Source organism: Nelumbo lutea, chromosome 5 (genome assembly GCF_056320005.1).
Source record: "Nelumbo lutea isolate HS-2025 chromosome 5, American lotus-T2T, whole genome shotgun sequence".
NCBI classification, from domain to species: domain Eukaryota; kingdom Viridiplantae; phylum Streptophyta; class Magnoliopsida; order Proteales; family Nelumbonaceae; genus Nelumbo; species Nelumbo lutea.
Window position 1 is genome coordinate 44,386,112 of NC_142688.1, and position 19,971 is coordinate 44,406,082.

A 19,971-nucleotide genomic window follows, 5' to 3' on the forward strand; every position below is an offset into this window, starting at 1 on the left:
TCCAAGGGTAGCTAGAACCGTTCAACACTTCTCCACAACTGCCAAGATATGGGAAAAGGTGTCTAAGACCTATCGGCAGAAAAAAAATAATGCCCGAATCTATAGACTGAATCAAGATATTGCTGCCGAGATATGAGTGTTGCAACATACTTTGCTACTAGTTCCCAAGGACATGGGTCTATGGATTTCACAGCTGATGTGGTAGAAATACTTAGCCGGGCACTGGCCCGCCTAAGGACAAATTCCCTTGCTTCCACCTCCCTTGCCAGATCAGGTATTGTCTCCGCCTTTAGTGCAACTAGTTCCATTGATCCAGCCTCCTGGATTATTAATTCCGGTGCAATTGACCACATGACTAACATATCTTCTTTATTTTCTTCCTATCATTTAACATCTGGCCAAGACAAGATGAAGGCTGCTGATGGTTCCCTCTCTACCATATCTGAGAAAGGAGCGGTTGACCTAAGCAAGGACCTCTCACTCAAATCTGTCTTGCATGTTCCCAATCTCTCTTCAAACCTTTTATCCGTTTCAAAACTTACCAAGAACTTGAACTGTAGCATAACCTTTTTTCCTACTCATTGTGTTTTTCAGGACAGTTTGATGAAGAGAACGATTGGGAAAGGTCATGAGCGTGGAGGCCTCTACTACCTTGACGCAGACATTAGTTCAACCCTACAAACATCTACTACTAGTGGTCAATCTAATGTGGAGTCATTAACTAAGCTACACCTGTGGCATGCTAGGTTAGGTCATTTACAATTTTCGTCATTGGAAATGTTGTTTCCGGAATTGTTCCAAGGTGTTTCAAGTCAAAAGTTAGTATGTGAAGTCTGTCAATTATCAAAACAGTGTAGAACTGTGTATTCAACTTCTAGTAATGAAATTCAAGCACCTTTTGACTTAGTCCACTCTGATGTTTGGGGCCTTCTCCCATTGTTTCTATTGATGGCTATTGATACTTTATCAGTTTTATTGATCACTATTCTCGATGCACATGAATCTACTTATTAAAGACACGAGATGAAGTGTCGCGGGTAACCATGGCATTTTGCAAAATGATTGAAACACGATTTGGCAAGAAAATCAAGCAATTCAGGTCAGATAATGCTGTTGAATATTTCGAAAGGTCCTTAAACTTGTTTATGGAGGATGCAGGAATGATCCATCAATCATCTTGTGCTAGTACCCCCCAACAGAATGGGGTTGCTGAGCGCAAGAATAGACACTTATTGGAAACTGCACGAGCTTTACTATTTCAGCACAATGTTCCAAAAGCCTATTGGTCTCAAGCAATCCTTACTGCATCATATCTGATAAACCGAATGCCATCTAAGGTCTTGGGGATGAAGACTCCATTTTTTGTTCTTTGCCTTCACCTTCCTGTTTTTTCTCTTCCACCGAGGGTCTTTGGGTGTGTATGTTTCATACATGTCAAGGATCCAAAGAAGACCAAATTGGATCCTCGAGCTACGAAGGGAATTTTCTTGGGGTACTCTCCTACTCAAAAGGGATACAAGTGTTACGATCCAGTCACCAAGAAAAAATATGTCACAAAAGATGTGGTGTTCTTTGAATCTCAATCCTACTTTCCCTCTTCCCCGGATCCTCTTCAGGGGGAGACTAGTGGGATGGAAGAGGACCCTCCTGTTGATCCTTCTATTCCCTCCTTCTTTGTGCCCCTCTCTGCCTTGGATCTTCCATCATCTCTTCTTGATCCTCCTAGTTGTAGTATCCTAGGTGAATCTAGTGAGGCTCCCATTGGCCCAGCTACTGCTAGTGATGTTGCAAATGTTACTAAAGACTCCAACAGGCAACAAAAATATATCAAAATCACCTACAATAGAAGGAAGAAGTGTCTTCCAACTCATGACAGCAACCAATTGGACTCGGATCAACTTGTCTCAGTAACTCAAGGTAATCCAATCAATTCCTCTGACTTGGATCTTCCGATTGCCCTTCGTAAGTCTACCCATTCTTGTACTATCAGACACCCCATTGCTGATTTTGTGTCTTACTCACATTTGTCCCCTCGTTGTTGTTCTTTTGTGTCTACTCTCTCTTCTGTGCATGTTCCTATTAGGTACTCAGAGGCAGTGTCTGACCCAAAGTGGAAAGAGGCTATCAATGAAGAAATGAAGGCCTTAATGAAAGCAGGGACTTGGGAATTAGTAGATCTACCAGAAGGGAAAGGCACTGTTGGATGCAAGTGGGTGTTCATTGTGAAGCATAGGGAGGATGGGTCCATTGAAAGATACAAGGCTAGACTCATAGCAAAGGGATTTACTCAAAAGGAAGGAATTGACTACAAAGAAACATTTGCTCTGGTAGCAAAACTCAACACTATCAGAGTTCTACCATCATTAGCTGCAAATTTCTCGTGGGAGTTTCATCAGTTAGATGTGAAGAATGCCTTTTTAAATGGTGATCTACATGAGGAGGTATTCATGGATCCTCCACCAGGTTATGAATTTGGTAGGAAAGTGTGTAGACTGAGAAAAGCACTATATGGCCTTAAACAATCCCCTCGAGCTTGGTTTGAGAAGCTATGTGGAGCCATGAAGAAAGGTGGTTATACTCAAAGCGGGGCAGATCATACCCCATAAGGAAGAGAAATGGGAAACTTACAGCTCTTATCGTCTATGTAGATGATATGGTAATTACTGGGGATGATAAGGAAGAGATTAAAGGGCTGAAGGAGGTCCTAGCTGCTGAATTTGAAATCAAAGACCTGGGTCAACTGAGATACTTTCTAGGGATTGAAGTTGCTAGATCCAAAGAGGGCATCTATATATGTCAACGGAAATACATCCTTGACCTTCTACAAGAGACAGGCATGTTGGGGTGCAAGCCAGCAGATACTCCAATAGAACCAAACCATGGTCTACAGGAGTCGGTAGGAGAGGACTACCTTGATAATGAAAGATACCAAAAGCTAGTGGGGAAGTTAATTTACCTATCCCTCACTCGTCCTAACATTGCTTATGTTGTTCATGTTGTCAGTCAGTTCATGCACAATCCAAAAATTCCTCACATGAAAGTTGTTGAAAGGATTCTCAGATATTTGAAGTCTTGCCCTGGGAAAGGGATTTTGTTCAGAAAAAAACAATAAAATTGAAGTTGAAGGATATACTGATGCAGATTGGGTTGGTTCTGTGGGTGACAGAAAGTCGACTTTAGGATACTGCACCTTTGTTGGAGGAAATTTAGTTACATGGAGAAGAAAACAACAGAATGTGGTTGCCAGGTCTAGCGCAGAGGCTGAATATCGGCTATGGCTCATGGTGTTGCGGAACTGTTGTGGCTTAAGATTCTTCTTGGTGAACTGGGAGTGAAGATTGAGTGTCCTCTCAAGTTGTACTACGACAACAAGGCTGCCATCAACATTGCAAATAACCCAGTGCAGCATGATAGAACAAAACATATTGAGATAGACCGTCACTTTGTTAGAGAAAGAATAGTCTTAGGAGAACTCTGCATTCCTTACACTCCCTCAGAGATGCACATTGTAGATGTCTTAACTAAAGGGCTAACCACAGTGAAATTCTTGGACTTACTTGGCAAGCTAAACATGATTAACATCCATGCTTAGCTTGAGGGGGAATGTTGGTTCGGCTGATATTTTGTTATCCTCTTGTCTGGGTTGGGTATTAAGTCTTTAGTTAATGGGCCTTAGTTACTAGGCCTATTTTTATTTAGTGTCTTATTTGACTGGGTGTCCCATCACTAATCAGGGGCATCCTGGTCCTTTTATATAACTTTATGTACTGTTATTATATAAGTGAACAGGGCCGGCTGATGAACAGTATCCATTCGAACATTTCTTCCTTTCTCCTCTTCTCTTCCTCTTCTTCTTCTTTGCTCACTTGACAGGCTCAGTTCGGCAAACATGGTTCATTGGGTAAAAACCCTAAAATTATTTGAGGGTGTTTCTGCTGCAGACTTGAGGAGGAATTGGAAAGAAGTGGCTGATTCTGAACCTTTGAAAGCTGTCATAAATCCATCTTGGTTTCCCCTTTCAGTGGTTTCATTAAGCTGAATTTTGATGGGAGTAGTGAAGGAAATATGGGTCCTTCAAGAATTGGAGTTTTCAGGAATGGGAAAGGCAGAATAATTACTTTATCTTCGGGTCCAATAGGTGTCGAAGATTCCTTGAGGGCAAAAATTTGAGCCCTTATGGAAGGAATTCAAAGAGCCAAGGAATTGAACATCTCTAAGTTGATAATACGGAAGGAAAGGAATGCAAGAACATTCAATGAGAAGTATAGGTCAAAAGAAGATCTAGTGGAGGCCATAAAGATAAGGGTAAAATACAAAAACCTCCCCTAATGTTTCTGACAATCATAAAAACCTCCCCTATAGTTTCATTTTAACAAATACCTACCCTGAAATTTTGAGAAACTCAACAAAAACCTCCCTACCATCACTGTCCCAGACGGAAAACGTTAGATTGATGCACCATTTTTTTTCCAAATACCCATTCTACCCTTTTATAAATTATTTTACATTCAAAAGTTACTGAAATAACCCCATTTAACTCAACAAAAACCTCTTTTAACGATCATTTCAGTAATTTTACATACAAAATTACTGAAATATGTTTTTTTGTTGAGTTAAAATGGAATTATTTCAGTAATTTTGTATGTAAAATAATTTATAAAAGGATAGAATGGGTATTTGGAAAAAACTGGTGCATCAATCTAATGCTTTCCGTCTGTGACAGTGATGGAAGGGAGGTTTTTGTTGAGTTTCTCAAAAGTTCAGGGGAGGTATTTGTTAAAATGAAACTATAGGGGAGTTTTTTATGATTGTCAAAAACTTCAGGGGAGGTTTTTGTATTTTACCCTAAAGATAAAAGTAAGACACTGGGTAAAATCACTCCAGCTCTTTCAAATATTCTCAATTACTGATATATTAAGAACGTAGAATGAAGTGGCACACACTGCTGAGAAGAAAGTAAGAAAGAAAGAAAGGTGATGGATTGGAAGCCCTAGGTCCAAACAAGATTAATCTGAACTTTGATGGGAGCTCAATAGGAAACCCAGGGATGGCAGGAATTGGGGGTGTGATCAGAGATTCATCGAGCAAAGTATTGGCTATGTACTCAGGACCTTTAGGGGAAGGTGATTATTTAAAAGCTGAACTATTAGCTCTGCTACAAGGGTTAAAAGTTGCCAAGCAAGCTTATCTTAAGAACTTGGAGACAGAAGGGGACTCAAAAATAGTGATATCTTGGACCAATTCAAATGATAATGTTCCTTGGATCTATAGACATCCATTAAGGGAGATAGTAAGCATGGCAAGGGAACTTAATGCCTCATTCACATGGATCAGGAAAACTGCAAATGGAATGGCTGATTCTCTAGCTAAACAGGGAGTTCAAAGGCAACAGCTTTTTTGGGCTTTAATGTAATGTAACTATTTCTGGTGCAATGTCTGCTTCTAGCTGCTGTAATCCTGTATTTGTTTCTCTTAATTGAATAAAATTCTCACTTTGCTGATAAAAAAAAAATCTCTTAGTTGATAATTGAAGGAGATTCAAAGCTGGTTATAAGTTGGCTTCAAAAGGAAGAGAGGTTGGTGTGGTGGGACTACATTAATGAGAAAAGAAAGTCTAAGTGGCTAGTACGAGTGGAAATTATTCTGAATTGGGTAAAAGAGATGCTAATAGCTTTGCTGATGCATTGGCAAAACAAGGGGTGGGAACAAATCATGCATCTGGGCTATGCTGTAAATTTGTTCTTATGCTTGGGGATAGTTAAGAGAGTTTACCTCTCCCTTTCTTTGTACTTCCCTAATCTTATTTAATGAAAGTTTTCAGTTATTGATCAGAAAAAAAGCCTCCAAGGCCCTAGGTTTATCTCTCATAGATCCTATCACAATTTGAGAGCCTTCTTCAGGAGAAGCCCATCAAAACCCATAGAGATAAATAATCTTAGGTCTTGAAGAAGGGATAGAAACTGCACCCTTACTTGATTTTCCCTGCATACCGCTCTATTAACATTTGGGAGCATTCCATCAATCCAAGGGTGTCAGGTAATAGCTCATTACATTTTTTTTGTTTTGTTTTCATCAAAAAATGGTTCAATTCTTTCCCTTTTTGTGTTTTGCCTTCTTGTTTTACGTAAATGCAAAAGACTCATAGAAACATACAATGGAATACATAAAAAAAGCATGAGAAGTTGAAGGAGGACCAAAATACAAAAAAATACAAATACAACGACCAAACTCCCAAACAAGTATTTGTACATCATTGTCCACTCCTTCAAATATGGAAGGACCAAAACCCATTCAAGAATGATAGAACCAATGTATACACACTACCACCTAGTATCAAGTACATCATTCTATTTCTCTGTTGACATATTTTTCCTTCATGCACTGCCAAAAATGATGGCCACAATGACAAAAATTCTTGAGGGATCCCCTGTGTATTTAACTCCATTACATGTTTTATCCCCTTAGTAGACTTTATTATTTGGTTTGGCTCATTTGAAGCTCCTGGACTGTTCTTATTTCTTTTCAATTTTATTAGTAATTTTAGGTTAAAAATTGAAAGAAATAACTTCATAAAAGTTACAGAAATCATGTGTGTATTTTCAATGCATAAATATTGCACATTCCTATCATAAAATAAATATACAAGTTGTTCGAAAATAAATAAATTATTTTAAATTAATAATTTGATTAAAAATAAGAAAACACCTATTAGGGGCCATTTGATAACAGATGAAGTGGCTGAACTGAAAAGTGTATTGCTTTGTCTTTTAGTGAATAAGTTTTTAAGGAGGCTGTAGTTTTCTTAATTGATAAAGCTGAAAGTCATATAGATAATTATAGCCTTGAATATTTTATTCTTTGACCATTTTATCCACTAAAAGACAAAAGCAATAAGTCACAACTTCATCTGTTATCAAACAGCCCCTAAGAGTTAGGCAAAAGAAAACACCATAAAACTTATACCACTAGCATCAGGAACTGGGAGCAGTACCAAGAGGATAAGGAGCGCTGCAAGCTATGGAATTTAGGTAGAACATGATGAGCTCTATTGAAGATGGTGACAAGTACCTTTCAACCTTTGACTCTTTGGCAGAATAAGATAATTAAATTATATTTCCTCCATGTGCAATTTTTCTCAAGAAGGTTGTTATTCTAGAAAAGTCTAATAAATAATAACCAGTCACTCTAGTTATTGCTAGGGAATCATGTCGTCATATAGAGTTATAACAAACTATCTTATTAGGATATGAATAATGGGGTCTAAGCATCTATATACGAAATCTCCACAAAGATGTAACCCGAGTTATCGAGTTATCACTTGTGATGGTTAAGACATGAATTGGGCCCCTGAAAATCAATCATATCAACAACATAAGAAGATGAAGATTTAACAATGTCCTATGGAACCTAGAGACCTACAAAGCTGTCTCACTCTAAAATGGGCCAAGTGGAGATGGATGTTGATCAAGAGCTCAATTAGGAATAGCTCTTTTCTTTATTTGGGTGCAGGTGAAATATGCCATTGGAGGTGAACAGATTTTTGAGTTGACGGTCTTCTTTTGGCCTAAGAAGAGGGGAAGAATCATGTGAAATGCACAAGGGATGCAGTGACATCCAGGGCCATCTGGTGTTGGAGGAGTTCTCAACAATAAGGATGACTCTATTTTTGCTTTTTATTCTGGACCAGCTGGGGTGGAAGATTCTACAAAGTCTGAAATCCTTGCTGAACTTCACAGTAAGGGATATGAATATTGTAAACCTGCTTATTGAAGGGAATCCCAAGTTGGTGGGATGATTACAGAAGCCAGAGACTGTGGTATGGGTTTATAGGGACGAAATCAAAAGGTCCAAATGATTAACTAGCAACATGATTGTTAGGATACAATGGGTGCAAAGGTCAGCAAACAGATTGGTTGATGCTTTAGCCAAACAAGGGATTCATAGGGGGTAAATGTACTGGGCTCAATTGTAATTTGCTTTTTTATTTTTTTATGTAAGATTGTGCAACATGCACCTCTCTATGCAATGCTTATATGCACACATTGTTATTACTCAGTTAATAAAATTTTAAAGTTACTGTTCAAAACAACCAAAAAGAAAAACATATAATCCGAGTATGCAGTCTTCTCTTTTCCAATATGCAAGATAGATGGACCTAATAGTTGCCCTGGATCACCTTTTATTGATCTCACATGCCACAATATCCAATATAGTGTATATTCTATAATAAACTTCAACCAAAACAGTTAAGTGCGTACAGAGGCACAAAACTAATAGATGAAAAAAGGGGTACTGAAGCAACAAATGGACTAAATATTCAGCACAGAACAAATCAATGCAACAAATAATGCTCCAAATAACAGCTACAATGCTCAGGATTAGCATATTACATACTTGTGTGTATCTTTTCTCAATTGATATGCCTAGTTGTCCAAAGTCATTGAGACCAGTAGCAAAAACACACCCAGATTCTGTTAAAAAAATATAAGATAATTAATGAATTCTATTTGTAGGATAGTAAAAAGTATAATTTCGTAGTATAAGCCAAACATGAGATTCATAAATAATCACATTGAGATAACTGACAGTTTGACATAAAACAAAATGGATGTAAGCAAGTTTAGACATAGAACATCAGACAAAATATCATCAATAATCCAATTCTGGATATTAGATCAGCAATACAAGCAATCTGCATATGAATGATACACTAACATCACTTTGCTCTATCCATACAAGTAAACAAACCATGATCCTTGGGTCATCTCATGCAAAACATATCACTGATATGAATGGTTTCAAACAATTGGAAGTACCACAGCATTAAAGCTTTGTATAGAATTGGGTTTTTTGCACCATCATCATCAAATAAAGGAATAAAGATCTTTGCTTACAATACCTCACTCACTTGGGTAATAAGGTCTGCCAACCCCCTAGCTGATTCATTTACCAAAGAAAGTGTAAATAGGCAGGACTTGTATTGGGGATCAACACCATAAAAAAGTACTGGGAATCATATTCCTCGGAATAGTTTATCATTTTATGGGAATAGACCAAGTTTGACATTGGGATGAGCATCCAAAAGGGTCTTTTATCTGTTATTTGAGATAGGAAAAAGCCTTTTTTTTTTGCTTGTACCATACCTCTCATCCTTTTTTAATTAAACTCTTATCAGTTACTAACCAAAAATACAGAAAAAATTCTGTATGAAACTGTGAAACCCAATAGATGTTGGTATACATAGTTAATTCAATAGTCAAACCACTTTCATGACTTGGTGGTTCCTATACATTGTGTGTTTGAACCTACTATTGTATTAGAATCATTCATGTTCAGTGGGAAACGGGTCAGTATTCAAGAAATGTTTGCAATTGTTTCTTCTATTACATAACAAAGGTCTTTTCTTGCCACCCACCTTGATTGGTTTTCTGGATCAACCTCAATCCAACATTTATAAAATTAGTAACATGGGACATAAAGTATGGACAGTTTCAAATTGACATGTGCTCTGGGACTTGACAGTGTGCATCTCGGCCCATTTGTGTTATGTCTTCCTATTTCTTGTTGGGCTATACTTCTGTTATTAAGTGTTAATGGGCTTGGGCTTCCTTATTTAAGTTACTCCATCCCTTACTAATGGGGAGGGTAAAATTGTAATTATGTCTTTTAATATTGCCCTAATATAAATATCAGTTTGATAGGCTGGGTAGAGTTAAGCCACCCTGTTTGAATCAGAATACAAACATGGTATCAGAGCATTAAGTCGATCTCATTCTGCTCGCCTATCTTCTTCACCTCATCTTTTGTCTTATGTTTTCTCTTTTATTGTTGGATTAACAAGGAATTCTGCTGGTCGTGGTTGACTGAAGGTTTTTTGAGGTTTGTCCTTGGAAAAACTCCTAGGAAACCCAAAATAGTTGCTGGTGTGCCCAGGTAGGGCAAGAAACTGTGGAGTAGTCGTATATGGAATACTAGAAAGACCTATTTAACAGTTCAGCCACTGGACTTACAATGGTATCAGCCAGGAGTTTAGTTCACAGTCCAGCCAAGCTTGTTTGGGAAGCTTGAGTAAAGGGGAGTGCTGTTAGTTCTTTTCTATTCTGTTGTTCTAAGTTCTACTGAGGTAGTAGTCGACTACTAAGAAATCTCTTTGTGTAGTAGTTGACTACTAGAAACAGGATACTGTTAGTAGTCAACTACTAAGAAATCTCTTCATCTAATAGTCGACTACTAACAAGTAGCAGTTGACTACTTGCTACAAGGTATTACTTTGAGTGAGTTCATAATGTCTTCCAGCACTAGTGAGGTATCCTCTGGAGGTTCTAGGACTGTTGACAATGTTATTCACCTTGGAAATCCTATGGTACAAATTACTAATGTGAAGCTAGATGAATATAACTTTAGGGAATGGGCCATTTTGGCAAGATGGTCCATAGTGAGTCATAGACTACAAGGCTACACCGATGGGAAGATTTAAGGAGCCCAAGGAAGATGAACCAAGTTATAGGACTTGGTGTAGGGAAAATGCAACTGTGATGTCATGGTTGATGACTTCTATGACTCAAAATTGCGAGGACTGTTCAGCATTATACAACAGCCCACAAGATTTGGGAGAAACTGTACAACACCTATAGTCAAAAGAAAAATATAGCAAGGATTTACAGGCTGAATCAAGACATATTTTGTTTGACTCAAGGGGACATGACGGTAGCAACTTATTTTACTACATTAGAAAGCTTATGGGAAGAGCTTGATCACCATTTAGTTCTTGAGTGGGATAGCTCCAGTGACAAAGAAAGGCATGACAAGAAAATTGAAGAAAGAAGAATATTCAAGTTTCTAGCTGGTTTGGACCATTCATATGAAAGCATTATAGCTTAAATTTTGGGGAGAGATGAGCTTCCAAGTCTGCATCATGTGTTCTACCTGATTAGGAATGAGGAGATGAGGAGGAAAGAAATGGAAACCGGTGTTCCACTTCAACCTAGTGAGTAATCTGCACTTGAATTGCTCACATTGTGGGAGAGAGAGGTAGATATTCTGAACCGGGCTATGGCTCAGTTGAAACAATTATCCATTTGCTTCCTCCCAATTTGCAAAGACAGGTATAATATTTTCCCTTAGTGCTATTCAGTCCTCTTCATCAAACTCTTGGGTTATTAACTAAGGAGCCTCCCAGCACATGACAAATTCATCTTCTTTATTCAATTCTTACCATCTCTCATCTGGGCATGATACAGTAAAGATTGTTGATGGCTCTCTTTCCACTATTTCTGGAAAGGGAGACATTCAACTAGGAAAGGGAATTCTTCTCAAATCTGCCCTACATCTTCCAGACTTCACCATTAATTTACTTTCAGTCTCAAAAATAACCAAAACCCTAGATTGCGTTGTAACCTTTTTTCCCACTCATTGTGTTTCGCAGGACTAGTTAACGAGGCAAACGATTGGGAGTGGTCGTGAAGCTGGTGGCCTCTACTACCTTGGTGATGATACAACCTCAGCTCTGAAGGCCTCTACTAGTGGTAGCAATAACAAGGAGCCAAGCACAGTCCTTTTTACTTGGCATGCTAGATTAGGTCATCTTCCATACTGTGTTGTAACCTTTTTTTTCCCACTCATTGTGTTTTCCAGGACTAGTTGACAAGGCAAACGATTGGGAGTGGTCGTGAAGCTGGTGACCTCTACTACCTTGCGATGATACAAGCTCAACTTTGAAGGCCTCCACTAGTGGTAGCAGTAACAAGTAGCCAAGCACAGTCCTTTTTACTTGGCATTCTAGATTAGGTCATATGTCCTCATTGTTGAAAGTTTTGTTACCAAAACTCTTTGGAAATGTGTCTGTTGAAAGTCTATTTTGTTATGTTTGCCAGTTGGCAAAACACTATAAGGTAAACTATCTAAGTTCTATTAGTAATGTTACTACCTTCTTTGATTTAGTTCACTCTGATGTGTAGGGTCCTTCTCCCATTGTTTCTATGGATGGCTATCGCTATTTTATCAGTTTCATTGATCACTTCTCACGGTGTACCTGAGTTTATCTTACGAAAGAACGAGGAAGTTACTAGAATCACAATGATGTTTTGTAAGGTTTGAAACCCAGTTTGGAAAGAAAGTTAAACGGTTCAGGTCAGACAATGCAGCTGAATACTTTAAAAACATCTTGAACTTGAGGATGAATGGACTTTACATCAATCCTCTTGTAGTTACACCTCACAACAAAATGAGGTAGTAGAGAGAAAAAATAGACATCTCATGGAGACAGCCTGTGCTTTATTGTTTCAGCACAAGGTTCCCAAGAAATATTGGTCCCATGCAATACTTACTGCATCATATTTGATTAATAGGATGCCATCCAAGATACTTGGGTTCAAAACCCCTTTCTCTTGTCCTACTGATCCTGTGCTTTCTTTACCACCAAAAGTCTTTGGTTGTGTTTGTTTCATTCATGTTAAGAATCCAAAAAGCACCAAGTTGGATCCAAGGGCAATTCAGGGAGTTTTATTGGGTTGTTCACCCACACAAAAGGGATACAATGCTTTGATCCACATACAGGGAGAAAATTCGTCACCAAAGATGTTACCTTTTGTGAGTCACAGTCCTTCTTTGTACCTTCTTGGAATCCTCTTCAAGGGGAGAATTGTGGGGTGGAAGAGAACTCCTCTTAAGTAAATCCATTTGTCTCTACTCCTATTGTCTCTTCTCCTCTTCCATCCTCTCCTCTTGTTCCTCAATGTTCAGGTGGTCCTTGTCCTAACCCTCAAACTCAAGACGATGAGATTGCTCTTGCTCCCACTACTCAAGATAATGGTGTGGCTCTTGCTATAGAAGTTGACAAGACTGTTGGGAAGGAGATGAGTGTGAATTAGAGGAAAAGGAAGAGAGGTCAGTCAGTTAATGACTACAACTAGTTAGATGCTTCTGAAGCTGGTCAAGGTAATATCCCTGTTACTTCTCATTTGTCCCCAACATATTATTCCTCTGTTTCTGCCTTGTCTTCTATTTCCACTCCTTCCAGGTACTCTGAGGCAATTGTTGACCCTAAATGGAGGGAAGCAACGTATGAAGGAATGAGAGCATTATTGAAGGCTGGTACTTGGGAAGTAGTGGATCTACTAGTTAAAAAGAGCATTATTGGGTGTAAATGGGTGTACACTGTGAAACATTAGGCCGATGGATCAATAGAGAGATTTAAAGCAAGGTTGGTGGCAAAAGGGTTCACATAGGAGGGCATTGACTATACAAAGACCTTTGCTCCAGTTGCCAGTTGAACACCATATGGGTATTACTGTCTCTAGCAGCCAACTACAGTTGGGAATTGCACCAATTGGACGTCAAGAATGCTTTTTTGAATGGAGATCTTCAAGAGGAGGTTTATATGGATCCTTCACCGGGGTATAACACGAATGGAAAAGTATGCCAATTAAGGAGATCCCTATATGGACTTAAGCAATCTCCTAGGGCATGTTTTGAAAGACTGTGCAAGGCAATGAAGATTGTGGCATACTATCAATGTAGTGCTGATAACACACTATTCTCTAGAAGAAATTGAGAGAAATTAACAGCATTGATTGTTTATGTGGATGACATGGTGGTGACAAGAAATGATCCAGAAGAAATCAGAAGATTTAAGAAGTTTTTGACCTCTAAATTTGATATAAAGAACTTGGGACCTATAAGGTATTTCCTAGGGATAGAGGTGGCCAAGTCTAAGGAAGGAATTTATATTTGTCAAAGGAAGTATGCTTGGACCTCTTGAAGGAAACAGGAAAATTAGGTAGCAGACCTATTGAGACTCCTATTGAACAAAACTAGGGATTGTATGAAAAGGATGAGGGCCTTTAACCTGACAAGAAAATATATCAATGACTTGTAGGTAAACTTCTATACCTATCTCTCACTAGACGCAATATTGTTTATGTTGTCCATGTCATTAGTCAATTTATGCATGCTCCTCATGTTGCACACATGAAGGCAATGGAGAGAATACTAAGGTACTTGAAGACATGTCCTGGAAGAGGGTTGTTATTTAAGAAGCATGATAAACTTAATGTTTACAGTTGAATGGGCTGGATCAGCTGGAGATAAGAGGTCTACAACTAGATATTGCACATTTGTGGGTGGAAATCTTGAAACTTGGAGAATCAAGAAACAAACTGCGGTGGCTCAATCAGGTGTTGAAGCTGAATACCGGGCAATAGCACATGGAGTGGCTGAACTTCTTTGACTCAAGATACTCTTAAAGAAATTGGGAATCACAATGTAAGGACCCTTGAAGCTCTATTTTGACAACCAAGCTGCAATATATATTGCTAATAGTCTAGTTCAGCATGATAGGACCAAACACATTGATAGGCACTTTGTGAGAAAAAGGATTGTATCTGGAGGTTAGGTATTCCTTACATGCCATTTACAAGACAAGCATAGTTGTCAAGGCAACGCCTAGGCGGCAAGGCACCCTTGGAGGCTCACCTCGCCTAATCGCCAAGTAGTTTTCTATAGCGTGTTATAAAAAACTTTAATTTTTTGAGGTTATAATTATAAAATAGACATTTTTAAACTAAAATATTCATTTTGTGTGCTATATACTAATTTCTTTTTATTATTTTCTTATTTGTTAGGGTTTAATCAACACAAATATTGCTAAATGCTGTATTGAGCCCTCAAAGACTTCAAAACCTGAACCCATAAGTAATGAAAGAACATAAAATGTTGCCCAATCAACACACTTTCTTCTTTTTCTTTATTAATTTTCCTATAACAGAAATAGGGGTTCAGCTCCTATATTTTTTTATTTTTTTTTTCTTTCTTCTTTTTCTTCTCATGAATATGTTGGAACATGTTGATTTTCTATACTTTAACATGAAGTTTATACTTTTCTTATGAAAATTGTGGATATTTATTAAGGAAATATGATTATATAACCTAGGGAACTACCCTAGGATACATGTTTTTACTTAAAAAAATCCATTTCCTAGGCGACTAGGTGACAAGGCACCCCCCCTGTCGCCTAGCCTCACCTTGGCGCCTTTAGAACTATGAAGACAAGTTGCTGATTTATTCACTAAGGGAATTGCTAAAGCCAGATTTGGTGACTTGGTGTGCAAGCTGGGCATGATGGACATCTATGCTCAGCTTGAGGGGGAGTATTGTGGGACTTGATAGTGTGGGTCTCGGCCCATTTGTGTTATGTCTTCCTATTTCTCATTGGGCTATATTGAAAATCTCCTTATTCTAAAGCCTAGATTGTAGACCCAAGAGCTATCATATCATATGAAGAGATCTGAATTCTCTTAATAACAATGTTAGGAATTTGAACAAACTGAACCCATAATGAGGCCTTATGATTGAAATCAGCAACAGAATCATGAATTTCTATTTTAAACTGAGGATCACAGATCAGTACCTCAAAAGAAATCTTTATCTTGCATCAAGTTTGAAACATAGTTACTGGTATAATAGCATCATGAACTAAGTGTTGCTTCACAGTCTCCATATGCTTTTGCTTTTTGCACTATAGATGGAGAACAACAAGAGCATTGTCCACAAGACATCTTTACGGATGACTCCAATATCCAAAACATTCTCCATTTTTGTAAAACTTCTCCTGTTTTTCATGATATGGAATTGGCACAACTCAATACTCTTATAATTATCCATACCTATTATACCAAAGATCACAAATATAAATTGGGATGTAATTCCATGTCTTAAAAAACACTGCCCCTTCCTCTGCCTGATCCACTTAAGGAAAGTCAAAAAAGGTAAATACAAAAAAAAATATATATATCTTATCCTCTGAATAAATTAGACCCCAAATAAATGCATGCCCAAAACCTCCCACAAACAGAAATCACCTAGAGAGGACTGTCCAATAACAGTGGCATAGGTCTATTGACAGAAGTATACATACATGTTTTCTTACCAGAGAAAATCATGATTGATAAACCACCATGCTTAATCAGATATTCCTTTACCTACAAGGATCCCAAGTCTCAAGAAATTGAAGGCAAGACACATCAAGCTTACAAGTGCAGTAGAATTCATTGCGGGTTCTTCTGAATGATCTCTAAACTATTCACTGTGTGATTTTTTATCATCTCCTTCTTTCCTGTTCTAATTTACATTATAATACAAATAATAAATATCCAAAGCATCCAACCGTTCCAATGCTAGAAGAATTCTATTTGCAGTATTACTAGCTAAAAGGAACAATTCAAGAAGGTATCCACTAAAAGCCACTACGCATAAAAAATAAACAAAAATAAAAGAGGACCGCGTTAGAATTAAATGCAAGAAGAGCATTCTGGCCACAACTCAGAAATTACTTTTGGTCGACCAAAATTTAACAGTAACCGCCATTTCAGTTTAGGATTCGAAATTCCAATGTCAAACTATAAAAGACTAAACTTTGGTATAGGAGGGAAAGGTGACAATAAAACAGTGTAGACAAGAGAACTGTAATTTCACAAGTTTAAGTAAACTATAATATTATGCATAGCTACTTTTGGTCCAGACTTCAAAAAACAATTAGGAATCCAACCAATTCATAATTCTACAAGACTGAGAAAACAAATAGTCTAAAAAGGAATAAAGAATGTCATAAGCAAACCTGTTAAGAAAAGGGTATGAGCTCCACCACACGCAATGGCACGAAGACTCTCATTCTCGAATCCAGGGCAGACCGCTGGCCTCCACTGAGAATCCAATTTGCCCAACCCCAACCTCCCATAATCACCATTTCCCCAAAGAGCAGCAAATCTCTTCTTGGGTTCGGTCGACATCCATCTCCGCCAAAACCCTAACCCTGACCCATTCATGGATGTCGATCTACAAACCCGCAAGCACCTCCTCCACATCCTCGATCACAAAGTCCGTTCATGAAGAAGCAAGATTTTTGAAAATTGTCATTTTCGAAAAAAAATAAAAAAGATTTTTGAAAATTGTTATTAATGCTTTCTTCTTTTTATTAATTCAAGTGTGCCATTAGCAAGCAATTCAATACAAAGAGACGAGGAAAAGTGAGAATCCGTCTGGTCATCGACTGGTTTGAAAATGGAGGAGCTGACGACGGTTGTTGGTATATTGGGTGGTGGTGACAATGCTGCGTGACCTTTGCTCTGTTACGTGTCGTATCGGTCGTTGCTGAAAAGAAGTTTCGGTCATAACCTTAGCGCATGACAGAGAGGGATCGAATCGTATTCGAATCTAATGTAGCGCTAACGTAGCAACCGCAACCATTTAATTGAACAAAGTCCGGATCTAATACTCACACAACGCTCCTCACAGCACGTCTAACCCACACATCGAGAACATCTCTCATTTGTATGCTATAATATTCCGAATGAAAGTAAGAAGTACCGTGAGATCGGTGTTAGGAGTTTTGTAAAGTGGAGATCTGCCCCTCACAAATGGGCGCCTCACAGGCACATCCATCATACATTGGGAACATCTCCCGTGAATGATAACCAATAAATACGGGAAATGTTTCCACTACATGATAGGATGTGCATGTGAGGCGCCTGTGAGACGCAAAGGTGATGAGCAGATTCGATCTCTAAGGAGCAAATCCCGATTCACAATTTGCCCTTCAGAGGCAAGCATGGTAGAGTACCACTGTACTTTTGGCAGTACAGGGCTGTTCGCATCTGCCCCTCAGCTTTGCCCCCCAAAAATGCCCCACGGCTGTGAGCATGCCACATGTCCTCCCACACGCAGATTAATAGGACTCATGCGTGTCCTCCCACATGTCCCATGGGACAGCCGTTAGCTCCCTCTCGCCCAAAAGGTCATCCTTTTCACTCCTCTCTCTCGAATTTCAGCTCACTTCAACCCTCGACCTTCTGCTCTCATAACTGAAACCCGTTGGAGATTGCCCCCTTTGAGCTCCGTCGGTCGATGCTGACGACCGCTTCGGTAGATTTATATATCGGAGGTAAGTATCCTTCAGTTCTCAAATAAGTTTTTTCTCATTTTTTTACCTTGTTTTTTGTTTTTTTTCTCATTTTCGCTGGAGTGGGAGCCCCCCTCCAGTTCCGCTGGTCGACGTTGACAAGTCAGAACCGCTGCAACATCTGCAACTCTGTGCCTTTTCCATTGATCAACAACTCACTTCACAAAAGAAAAATTATTATGCTTTTAATGACAATTTAAGCTTCTGATGGAATCACCCAATTTCATTTAATAAAAAAAAAAATTGCGTCTAATTGTAAAATTGCGTCTTCGTGGGTTTTTCCAAATCACTCAGCATTTACAATTTTGCTTCTCTTGTTCTCAAGTCGTTATGAAGGATTCTTGTTTCTTCTGCCTCTATGCTCTCTGCTTTGTCTCTTTGTCCAATCTAAATATTTACAAATCAACTGCTGCCATCTCCTACATTAGAAAACAAGGAAGAAGTTATTAATTCTTTCTTGTTGTAGATGAAACACCAATACCTCCAGAACTTGAATCATCCAAACAAGCGGGCAGGATTTTTTGGCTCCATCCACAGACATCTGAACAGAACATTTCAACCCAAAATTAGTATTTAATTGATTTTATTTGTTTCAAGCATTGAAATATCAAACACGTTCCGTTGTACATACCCATGCGGGCTGGAGCTTCCATTGTTTTTTCTATTGCTAAAAACAAAAAACAATGTAGAAAAATAAGAAAAAACAAATTTGAGAATGGAAGAAATGTGAATAAAGAGAAAAACTTACCTCCAGTAAATAAAGCTGCCAAACGATTGTCGGCATCAACTGAGGGAACTCGAATGGGGGAAGCTCCGGCGGATTTCAGTTCGTGCACTCCTGGTCAAGAGTTCAAGTGAGGCTGAGATTCGAGAGAGGGAAAGGAGTGAGAGTCTGAGAGATTACTTATTTTCAGCGAAGAGGGAGGACACGTGCACTCCGCACGGGTTAGGTGCATTCGTGTATGGGAGGACTCGCGGCGCATTGTGAATCCATGAGGCGTTTTCGGGGGGCAAATCTGTTGGGGGCGGATGCGAACCCCATTTGCATTGCCATCCACGTCAGCATTCATTCAATGTTTTGATAGAAGGAAACGTCCATTAATGGTTCGTGTTTTTGAACACCAGTTATAACCCCCCTCAACCCCATTTAAATAGAACGTTGAGCCAAGCTGTTCATAATACTATTTTACTAGCGGAGGGGCCTGCTTCATAGGGGCTGAAATGGAACCCGTTGACTCGTTGATTTGGTCTTAGTGAAAATTATTGAATTAGTCAATGACTATTTGACCATGCGGTCGAACTATCAACCCATTCACTTATTTAATGGTTTTTGGCCATTTTTTTATTTTTTTAATTGGAAACCATCCAAGCAACCGATTCTGTTTTATTCTAATCTCGGTTTCTAACCAAAAACGTTAAATCGGTCAATGACCCATTGACTTGGGTGGTCAAACCATTGATCCATTCAATGGTTTTTAATCATTTTTTTATTTTTTATTTTTTATTTTTGTTGTTAAAATGGGCCATTTGTTCGAACCGAATAGTCGAACCATCGACCTAAAAACCAGTGGCCAAAACGGTTCCGTTTTCAGGTCGTATGAGTCACACGCTTGAATGGCATAACATGTATGGTGCTGCTTAATGGACCTCACACATTCAATTTTTTGCTTGTAATTTTTGTTGTCAAAACAGGTCGTCCATTTTTTTAATTTTTTTAATTGGGAACCATCTAGGCAATCGGTTCCATTTTAATCGGCCAACGACTCATTGACCCGAGTGGTCAACCCGTTGACCCATTCAATGGTTTTTAGCCATTTTTTTTATTTTTTTAATTTTTGTTGTCATAACGGGTTGTCTGTTCGAACCAGATGATCAAACCATCGACCCAAAAACCAATGGCCAGAACGGTTCCATTTTCGGGTCGTATGAATTACACGCTCAAATAACATAACATCATAGTTTTTAAAACCGACCCAAAGATCGAACTGGTCAGGAGTCCGGTTACCGTGTCGAATAGT

The 19,971-nt window shown here is 38.6% G+C and overlaps 2 protein-coding genes across 3 annotated transcripts in view; both read right to left on the minus strand.

Annotated features, from left to right (window-relative positions):
* RUG1 (Regulator of chromosome condensation (RCC1) family protein) overlaps positions 1 to 17,215 on the minus strand; it is a 52,414-nt gene extending 35,199 nt beyond the window's left edge. For both annotated transcript variants that reach the window (XM_088944493.1, XM_088944492.1), the window contains exons 1-2: positions 16,613 to 17,215; positions 8,395 to 8,471 (exon numbers count right to left, since the gene is read on the minus strand). In XM_088944493.1, coding sequence (XP_088800619.1) covers positions 8,395 to 8,471; positions 16,613 to 16,859 — 324 coding nt within the window. In that variant the 5' untranslated portion in view covers positions 16,860 to 17,215. The remainder of the gene's footprint in view (positions 1 to 8,394; positions 8,472 to 16,612) is intronic.
* Positions 17,216 to 18,112: 897 nt separating this feature from the next.
* LOC148852067 (uncharacterized) lies at positions 18,113 to 19,111 on the minus strand. The gene is made up of 4 exons (XM_088944494.1): positions 18,858 to 19,111; positions 18,702 to 18,791; positions 18,585 to 18,620; positions 18,113 to 18,494 (listed from the first exon to the last, which is right to left on the minus strand). The coding sequence occupies exons 1-4, from the start codon at positions 19,021 to 19,023 to the stop codon at positions 18,400 to 18,402; spliced, it is 387 nt and encodes a 128-aa protein (XP_088800620.1). The 5' UTR covers positions 19,024 to 19,111; the 3' UTR covers positions 18,113 to 18,399.
* Positions 19,112 to 19,971: the final 860 nt, after the last annotated feature.

What these genes read in the sequence shown, in the direction of transcription:
- LOC148852067 (XM_088944494.1), bottom strand. Translation starts at nt 19,023, where the DNA reads ATGAATGCTGACGTGGATGGCAATGCAAATGGGGTTCGCATCCGCCCC. An exon ending in GGCAGCTTTATTTACTGGAG is followed by an intron (nt 18,621 to 18,701) that starts GTAAGTTTTTCT and finishes TTTTGTTTTTAG; the next exon opens with CAATAGAAAAAACAATGGAA. An exon ending in GGAAGCTCCAGCCCGCATGG is followed by an intron (nt 18,495 to 18,584) that starts GTATGTACAACG and finishes TGTTCTGTTCAG; the next exon opens with ATGTCTGTGGATGGAGCCAA.